At 40.1% G+C, this 10,000-nt stretch overlaps 1 protein-coding gene across 1 annotated transcript in view; it reads right to left on the bottom strand.

The window, feature by feature from the left end:
* The window catches only part of LOC138043454 (NLR family CARD domain-containing protein 3-like), a 283,562-nt gene that overhangs the window by 94,529 nt on the left and 179,033 nt on the right, over positions 1-10,000 (bottom strand). The window contains exon 9 of the mRNA XM_068889725.1: positions 5,370-5,432. Coding sequence (XP_068745826.1) covers positions 5,370-5,432 — 63 coding nt within the window. The remainder of the gene's footprint in view (positions 1-5,369; positions 5,433-10,000) is intronic.

The raw sequence follows: 10,000 nt of genomic DNA, 5'->3' as shown, positions 1-10,000 counted from the left end.
ACTTCCATTTGAGTTTAAATTTGTCTTTTGTATCTCCCTCTTCCATGTGGTGAGGAAAAAGTTTCAATGCTTTCAAGAAACTGCACCATTATTTGGGCAGACTCTACAACCCTGTATCACCATGCACCTATGTTATGGTACTATGTTAAAAGAAAAAAACTTGTTGGTCAACAAAATGTGATAGATATAATTGTGATGTAACAGTTTACCATATAGCGACAAGAGATCTACCCAATACTTTGTCTTTAAATCCTTATATGTGTACCCTTAAAACTAATTCGTGGTGACCCCTATTAATGAAAAATTTTTTTGTGCCGTAAAGTAACACTTTGCAAAGTTAAAAACAAATCTCACTGGAGTGTGTTTAGTGCTACCTTCATGATTGGAAAATTTAACCCTTTCACTACTATATGCAAATGAGGCCCAACCTTCCTGTTCCTGTTACATAATTAGCCTGCCATGGTGATTTCAAACCTAAATCAAAACATATATGCTCAGTAGATTAAGGGGCAATTAAAGCTAAATAAAGAACAGAGAAATAAAGCTGGGGCTTGTTTTACTTGATTTATAATAAGTATTTACACAATAGTAAAGGACACATAAAAAAATTTGCCACCATTGCTATAGACAATGCAATTGGTCACATTTCTTAAAATTAATAATAAAATTGTGATCCAACTGTTCTCAGCCGGTTGCTTTCCACCAGAAATTTACATATGAAATACAATGTAATCAATAGAAAGGAAACTTATCGCAAGAATGAGTCAAAAGTGAGTCACTCGGTCTGATCATGATACGCATTGTGGCAGGGCGTTCGGCAAAGTGCAACTTTGCACAGACTGCACTCGAAGCGTGTTTCCACTTTGTAATTACCGGTAGGCGTCCTTCGCCCGGCTTTGCTACATTGGACACACTTTCGCTTCCTTCCTTCCACATGGACAGAAATATGGGCTTCTCTGGCCACGGAATGTTGTTGAGGCTCTTGGGACCTTAGTTTTCTTTGTCGTTGCGAGAAACTATCGATCAGTTGCTTTGCAAAACTGCAAATGGAGATAGCAAGCAACTCATTTGATATTTAGTCCTTACAGAAACGCATCTCAACAGTTCCATAAATGATGTTGAAATTTTCGGTAGAGAATATTGTATCTATAGAAGAGACCGCCCGCAAGGGAATACCAGTCGTTTCGCCAACGTGTCAGTTCGTCAACGTATGAAGTCGGTTCGCCAACGTCTAATGTCAGTTCGCCAACGCTTATATGTCAGTTCGCCAACGTCCAAAAACACCTTTTTCGTTGAAAATAATCGTCAATTAGATAACTTGCAATTCACTTCATGAGAGGGATTGTTGATGTGAACCGCCATATTTGTTATTGAATGCGCCCCAATCCCCCCTCAAATTTTATTAAGTTTCTTTATTGATAGTTTATTGGTGGTCATATACTTTTGCAAACTTGGTGGCTCCTAAAGGAGCCGTTTTTTGATTGTGATTTTTACTGACTTCTTCAGTTTCCACGGGTGGGGCCGTTGAGATGTGAGCACGTTTTCAGCCACTGTGCGGCGGTCTTCTCTTTCCTTTCGTACTTCTCCCAGCTGTCGAATAGCCTCGCCTGCAGGTTTCGATACTGCTTCCGCTGGACCCGCTTCAGTTTTTCATCTGACACAAGCCTGATGGTGACGGCTGTAAGTCTCGCCTCTCTGTCCAGGAGCTCGATTAAGGAGTACAGAGGTAATCTGCACTGCCCGCTCGCACGACGATTCAGAGCGTTGTGCCATCCCTCGATGTCGTTGTTCCTTCTGTTGGCCTGCTGGTACACGCTCCAGTTTTTTGGAAGGAACACCGCGCTTTCAATCCACTGTCGTCTGATGTAGGCAACGAGGTTCTGAAGGGGCTCTGAGCCGTATCTTATATATATTTTTTGTCAATGAAATTTGCCTAAAATTTACAACAGAAAAATTCTTATAAAACGTATTTACCATGCTATTCTAATTTCAGATTTTTTAAATTTTATTTTTTGGTTTTTAGTCTTAAATATGAATGTTTTATAGTTAGTATGATTTTTTGATCCTTTGGCCTGAGCTTTTTAAGACTTGTTGTATATTTTAGTTACATTTGTTTTGCAATGACTATAAAATACAATTTTTATTTAATATTTAACCTTTTATTTCAATTATTTTCTGAAAAGTAAAGAGACTAGGGTCTACCCACAATGCACTGCAAGTATTTTCAGGTCGGCCATTTTGGATCTACTCTTAGTGGTCTGTAAGCACTATCGATGATTTTAGGTAATTTTACGTGGAGTTTTACATCAAAATGGAATGATGCAAAATAGTATTGACTGGCAGAAATGTGTTTTATGTCAAAGTACAGGTAACGAGCCTCTACAATATCCTTCGAATTCAAAAAGACCAGATGTAGGTTCGGGATACAAATCGTTGGCTGAAAATCACGTACTCTATTGAAATGCCAATGCAAGAAAGATTGTGCGTCACAATGTACATGCAGAAAGTCATCTTTACAATGCAATGCCCCAAGTAAGCCGTCGATGGCGTGGGAGAGAGAGAGAGGGAGAGAGAGAGATTGGGGAGAGTGAAACGAACATTTTCAAGCCGAATCAAACAATTCATCTTGGATCAAAGGTCACATTATCTTCTTTTGGTAATTTGTAAATACATTTCAGATCTATTTCACAAAGTATTTTGGACGTTGGCGAACTGGCATATAAGCGTTGGCGAACTGACATTAGACGTTGGCGAACCGACTTCATACGTTGGCGAACAGGCCGTTGGCGAACTGACACGTTGGCGAAACGACCGGTTACCCCCGCAAGGAGGTCGTTTTGGCGGAGGAGTTTTAATCGCCATGAAACGCTGCTTCAAAGTTTCCCCAAGTGAAGATCTCGTCTGTGAATCTGAACTACTGTTCATAGACATAATTATGGCAAACAACAGGAAAATAGTAATGGGTGTATTTTATACAGGCCTTCTGATATTACGCGATGGTGCGATTTGGCACAATCGACCTCAAATCGCATCCGATCGCACAATTCACGAAAAATCTCATAATTCACAAAAGGACGCGCAAAATTCATAAAATGAAACATAAATCAACACGTTTCTTTGAAATTCCTGCATAAATACGCCATTTTTAAGATGATTTATCTTGGAAAAAGGCATAAAAACTTTGTCCCCTTCGATTTCGTAAACATTCGAAGTTCAAGGCTTTATTTTGCATGTCGGGGACCTGGTACGAGTCTCCTTCTATTGGTGCAACACAAACACGCCCTTATATACACACCACTGAAATGACACATTTGCCTTCTCTTAGAGAAGAGATTTGTGAAAAATAGGCGAAGTTGTAAGTTTTTCGGCAAAATGTGGTTTCTTTCGTTGAAAACTGATAAAAAACTTACTCATGGATAAGTTTGTTGTGAAAACGCCCGCTTTTTCTTCGACGACGAAGGAAGTTCCCACATTCCGCCCAATCTGACAGCTCACGATCGAGCAAGAAAGTACCTCACAGGTACGGTCCACGTGGACGATGGACTGATGTTTTTCTCGTCGTGCAATGTTAGGGCCGTTTATACGACAGAAAATAAGCCGCAGCTTACTCTGGCCACGGTGTACAAAATACGCAAAAGGAACTATTTATACGAATATACATTCCCTGGTCAATATAAGCCGCAGCTTGAAAAAGACGTGAACGTAGATTTTGTACCATTTATACGGGGTGAACATTCGAGTCTTATGTAAGCCGCGGCCAGAGAAAGCCGCGGCTTATTTTCTCTCGTATAAATGGGGGTATGGCCCTATTGTGATTGACCATCTTCGGAAGTTTGTGGTTGACAAGCACCTTGATCATTCATTTGGCATGTTAGCTGTGTCCTTTCAACTTTTAATTAACGTGGTGCACCGGTAGTGCAGAAGACCTCATTTTTTTATTTATCCCAACTAATGTCGATCGAGATACATAATTACTGTTCCTTTGTGTTCAAAATGTCTTTGGGGCAGCAAAAAAGTGTTTTCCTTAACCTGAAACCTCATAAACAAGCTTAAAATTGCTGAGAAAAAATCGCATAATTTACATTATTTATCGCATAATTGGCCTTTCTAATCGCACAATCTGCCCACTACACTTACGCTTTTAATAAATGAGATTGGAGTCACCTGAAATCATTATTTAAATACTCTCCATGTGATTTTGCTTTAGCAGGTGAGGACATAAATAACAATTGGACAATGTGGAAGGACATTTTCTTTGCAGCAGTAAACGATTGTGTTACAGTGCCCTGGATAACTAAAGACCTCATCAAACTTTGTCGGAAAAAAAGGAACTTGTCCAAAAAGGCAAAAAAGTCTGGAAGTGAGGAAGCATGGGCCACTTATCAAGCCCTGAACTCACTTAAAAAGAAATGTAATTCAGCGAAATGGCAACACCTTAAGGAAATGAACTCCTTCTTCTAATGAAGAAGAAAATTATTTGAAAGAACTAGCGGGTAAATGCCCACAAGTCCCAAGGTCCCGACATGATTCCACCCCGCATACTGAAGGAATGTGCACAGGAATTGTCAACTTCATTGTGCACATTACTTAACAAGTCATTCTCTAGCGGACTAATACCGACAGAATGGAAAATGGCAAATATAACACAAATATACAAAAAAAAAACAAAAAAGGACATAAACATAAAAAAGAGAATTATCGTCAAGTTAGTTTAACATCTATTGTCTGCAAAGTGGCTGAGAAAATTGTATGTTCCAGAGTAACAGCCTTCTGGTTAGAACACCAAGTTTTAAACCCACATCAATTTGGCGTCTCGAAAGGGAAGCCCACACTTCCTTCCAGGTCCTAAAGGAACAACTCAAAAACAACAGATGTCGTGTTTTTGGACTTTTCAAAAGCATTTGACAGCGTACCTCACGAGCGCCTGCTACTGAAACTAAACAAATATGGAATTGATGGTCCCTTTTTGTTATGGTTTGGGCACTTCCTAACAAATAGACAACAAAGAGTTTGGATACGTGGAACACAATATTATTCCAACTGGTCAGCTGTGACATCAGGAGTACCCCCAAGGGACTATTCTTGGACCTATTTTGTTCCTAATTTACGTAAATGATATAGCGAGCATTGTTAATTCCTCAGTTAAACCGTTTGCAGACGATACCAAGATTTATCGTGAACTAAGTCACGATAGTGACACTTCACCGCTCTAAAACCAGACAACTTTACATTTTTATTTATTAATGGGAGCCCTTCAAGGGATAGAGGGTTTAAATTAGGTATTGAATAATCATTAGTGCCAGCTTTTTTTTTCCTTCCTGTACAGTTTTTTTCTATTCTGTACAGTCATTTGTTTCAGTGCCACACACCTTCCATATTTTCAAGCTTCTCTTTGGTGCTTCCTTCGTCAGACTTCCATTTCTTTAACATATCTTTGTAAAAAATGAAAACTCATTACTTTTTCAGACAAACAGGCCAATATTAATAACTGTGTGTATGTTCATGTTCTTAAGCAGTTAATACCGGTAAATTTGGCCTCACGTGAGCCACATTACCGGTAATACTGGAAAATTTTGTAATAAAATGTGGTAGTTACAGCTAATTTTTGAAAATTCAAATACCAAAAGAGTAATGGAATAATAACAGAAGAAACTGAAAGCTGATAATATTATGTTTCTTTGCAGATATTAACACCATTGGGATCAATTATCCTGCCTTTTGAAATGAAAAAAGCTTCCTTGGGCTTATGGATTGAGTTGGAAAACTATTTTTTCGATAGAAATTAATTAATTGTCTATCTGATCTAATGTACATGTACACCGACAGTTTGTCCATGGTTGGTTGAACACTGTTTTCTCGCTGTTCAAAGTTGGCTTCACAGATTTTTAAAACATTCCATCTTGAAAAAGAAATCGGAATGGGCAAAACCCACACTTGTTGTTTGCTGCAGTTTCTGCCGGCTTGCTTCCATTTTTGACCGCTTTTTTGGGTGCAAGTAGACACTCCAGAGCAAGTTTCTGTACAACTGCACGGTTAAGTGATTATGGTCGCTTAGTTTATTGATCCATTATTGTGGCGTGACATGTAACCGGAAGCTCAACAGAAAGTGGGCAGCTACCGAGAAAAGACCAGTTTTCCGGCAGAGGGTGTATTCCCCACTCATCCCAGATCTTCCGACTTTTCGCCGTCCAATATGGCGACCGAATACAAAGTTTACCCTGCAAGCAGGCTAGTGCACATGCATAAGAACATATTTTGAAAGAAACTTCCCTGTCTGAAATGGGAAAACAAAACGTACCAGCCAAAACGGTCAATTCCCCGGCTTTAGTACACCTTTGCAAAAAAATGTTAAACTCAGTCTTTTTTGAAACTCTTTCTTCCTTTCCTCTGTAGGTTCTGGTCGGAGTATACCCTGGATGCCAGAGGTTTTTTCTCTCTTAAAGCCACGGAAGAGCGAGTTGCAAAGCGGTGAGAAAAACCTCTGGTACAGGCCGTTGAGAACCTCACTGCCATGCCCCATTCGTTTGAGATCGAAAAAACTCAGTAAATCAATATGTAGCATAAACTACCAATCAGCATCTTTAACTTGGTTGCCACGGTGCATTCGTCTTATCTACTTCGATGTCAAATTACAAAATTCAATGTTCCATATAAAACTTCGATGTCAAATATGAAAATAAAAACTCAAATTTGAAATTTGGATGTCAAATTCTGAAGTTGAATTTTGGCTGACATATGCAAAAAACAAAAAATGTAGAACCCACTGAACTTTTTCTGCCTTCAAAGCCTTGATTTCTTGAACTTTGCAGCGTTTTGATTATGGCCATATGGCCACAGTGGGCAAGAGAAATCTGGTTGACAGCAATTGAAAACCTGTTTGAACTACTTTCTGTTGCTAAGCCAGTCAGAGAACTCGTTAGAACTGACAAGTTCATGGAACCAATCGAATTGCTAGAGTCAAAATCTGACTCTGACAGCATCCCATTGGACCGGCCTTCTCAAAGAACGGCCTGTACCAGAGGTTTTCCTTCACCTATTCTGTCGCTCCGAGAGAAAAAAACCTCTGGGCCATCCAGGGTACTATAGGAGTTCATTTGAGCAAACTGACTTGACCCCTTTCACAGCTTTTAAGTGCAAGAAATGCAGCAGTTCCATGTCTTGAAAAAAAGATTTGTTTTCGTATGTACAGTTTTGGTTCTAGCAAAAATAATAATTATTATCGTAAGTCAACATTTTCTGTAGTTTTCCCTGTCTCTTTTTTTTGGCAGGCAGAATTCTCTGAAAGCTGAACAACCCTCTGTATTGGCAAGATGCACAAAACACCTTTAATTCACCAACTTCTAATGGCATTAACTCCTTTGAGATCAAGCATACCTTTCAGCTCATCAAGCTTCTCCTTGGTGTTATCATCATCCATTTTCCACTGCTTTATTAATTTTCGATAGTGCTCCTCAATATCAGGATCCATGCACTCAGTCTTCAGTCGGCTGATCGCACTGACATAAGTTGTTCCAGATCCAAGGGCTAGCAGTGCATTACTTATATTCTGCCATAACATATTGAATGTTACATCATCAACAGAGGCTTGGCTGGCATGAGCATAGACTTCATTTCTGTAATACTTGATTCGTGCTATGTTTGCCTCACAACTGTTATCACCAGGAAGAGGAAGCTTGTCCCAGCTTCCAGTACTGGCAGGAGGACTGAAACCACATATATTTCGCAGCAGTACCACCAGAAGCGTAATGTCAAAGCTGCCTGATGACACAGATGAACAAACAGTTGGGTATAGCTTTCCCCACTGTGTGGGATTCAAAATTTTTCTCCTTCTCAGTGACTGCAACGTAGCGTAATGTGGTGAAGTACTTGACAAAATCCTGTGAAGAGTAGCTGGAGAATGTACTCTGTCAAAGGTATCGCGGAGGGCCTGAGATCCTACATCCACTAAAAGACGGCACAAACGGGCATAGTTTGTGTTCTCTGTTGTTGAGGGAAAGACTGCTGGACCAGATGCCATGTTCCAATCTGTTGACCACATAAGTTTCAGTTTCAGTTTCATTGTATTTACTTGGTAATGCTATGTTGCCTTACACCAAGGTATGAAAAAATATAAATAAATAAAAGAAAAAATAAGTTACAAACAGAAAATTAATCGCTACTATAGCCTCGAAACTAGGTACCTAAAGGCATTGACAGATGAGGTGCTTGCTACAAAGTCAGGCAGACTATTCCATTCGGGTATGGTTCTTGGAAAAAAAGAGAATTTATAAGTGTCTGTGCGGAGACCAAGAATGTTAAGCTTTTGAGGATGATTATGGCGGGTTACAGTTTTACAATAGCTTAAGTGGTCGTTGAAGTTAATAGGAATTAGGTTATTAACTATTTTAAACATCCTACAAAGGCGGTTGCGCTTTCTGGCGCTGGATAGTTCAGACCAGCCAAGTTCCTTAATTAGGGCAGTAACACTGACATGACACGAATAGTTCTTGAATACAAAGCGAGCAGCACGTCTCTGAACCATTTTCAAGCTGCTTGATGTTTTTTTGGGTGTACGGGTCCCACACACTGGAAGCATATGATAACATAGGTCGAAATAGTGAAAGATAAGCGCAGGCTTTGACTTCTTTTGAGTAGCTGTACAAGTTTCGTCTGATAAGGTTAAGAGTGCGTAAATGAATGTGGTTCATCGCAATCAAATCATTCTATACCTGTACATACATGCAAGCAATGCAACGGCATGCAATAGGTGTAGCAATTAAATAGTGGCGCGGTGGCCTCATGGTTAGAGTGCTTGACTCTGGATCAAGTGGTCTGGGTTCGGGCCCTGGCCGGGGACATTGTGTTGTGTTCTTGGGCAAGACACTTTACTCTCACGGTGCCTCTCCCCACCTAGGTGTATAAATGGGTACCGGCGAAATGCTGGGGGTAACCCTGCAATGGACTAGCATCCCATCCAGGGGGGAGTAGAAATACTCCTAGTCGCTTCATGCCAAGGAAACTGGAGATAAGCACCGGCCTGATGGGCCTTCTGGCTCATAAGCAGAGAGTGAAATTGGGAGGGCATAATTAACCATCCCGCACAAGAAGGATTTAGCAAAAGGGATGTGTGCCTGTTTAGGAAAAATCACCTGATGGTACAACCCACAGTATGCTTTGCTTAACCCAATGACCCCTGGGAGTGCGACTTTACAGATTTTACTATGTCTACTAGAAACCACAGAACTTCACACAAAAAAGTGCAAAATCATCAAAACAGAATAGAATACACCCTTCTTTTAAAATCCTTCTCAAACAGTTACATTTCTTTAGTGATCAAGCTGTAACACAAAGACTAAACAAGATTAACTTGAGCGCTCTATTGGTTATTGCTATGGGCCGTAATGCTAAAAAAAGGGTCAAATTAGTCTTGGGTTACCATTAGTGCTACAAAACCAGTAAATTAACTTGAAGTTAAAACAGACGCCATTCAGAGAGTTGGCGTCCACATTTTTATCTTCATTTCTCGAGAGTTTCAACAGACAAAGCAAAATCAATATGACAGGCCGAGTGACCCGCACTACAATATTTTATCTTTTCTCCTGTCCTTACCATTCCCGAAACGAAAGGTACTACTTGTTTTTTAAAATAATTTAATGTCAAAAATAGTTGCTTGCAAGATTCAAATAGTTTCACAAGTTTATTTCACATAAACAACATTTTAATGCTTTGGTGCACCGTAAGATAATAGACACAACTTGGGCATATATTGAGGGGCAGGGAATGTACTGGCAAGGCGCGGATAATATCCACTGCCCATATGGACCACTGGATGAGGGGTCTTGGCACCTTAGTAGCCAAGGAGGTATGTCACACCTGTATTGCGAGGTGGGCATAGTTGCTGGCATAATGTCCTGGCACCAAGTTTAGCGCAGTCCAGCAAAGTAACAATATGCCCCCTCCCTACCAGGGCTTAAACACAAGGCTGAAGGCGTGGCACAGGCAGCAATTCCCTGCAAATATT

This window comes from Montipora capricornis, chromosome 3, assembly GCF_036669925.1.
Source record: "Montipora capricornis isolate CH-2021 chromosome 3, ASM3666992v2, whole genome shotgun sequence".
NCBI lineage: Eukaryota > Metazoa > Cnidaria > Anthozoa > Scleractinia > Acroporidae > Montipora > Montipora capricornis.
The sequence above is the reverse complement of the archived record's forward strand: the minus strand, read 5'-3'. Positions and strand labels throughout refer to the sequence as shown.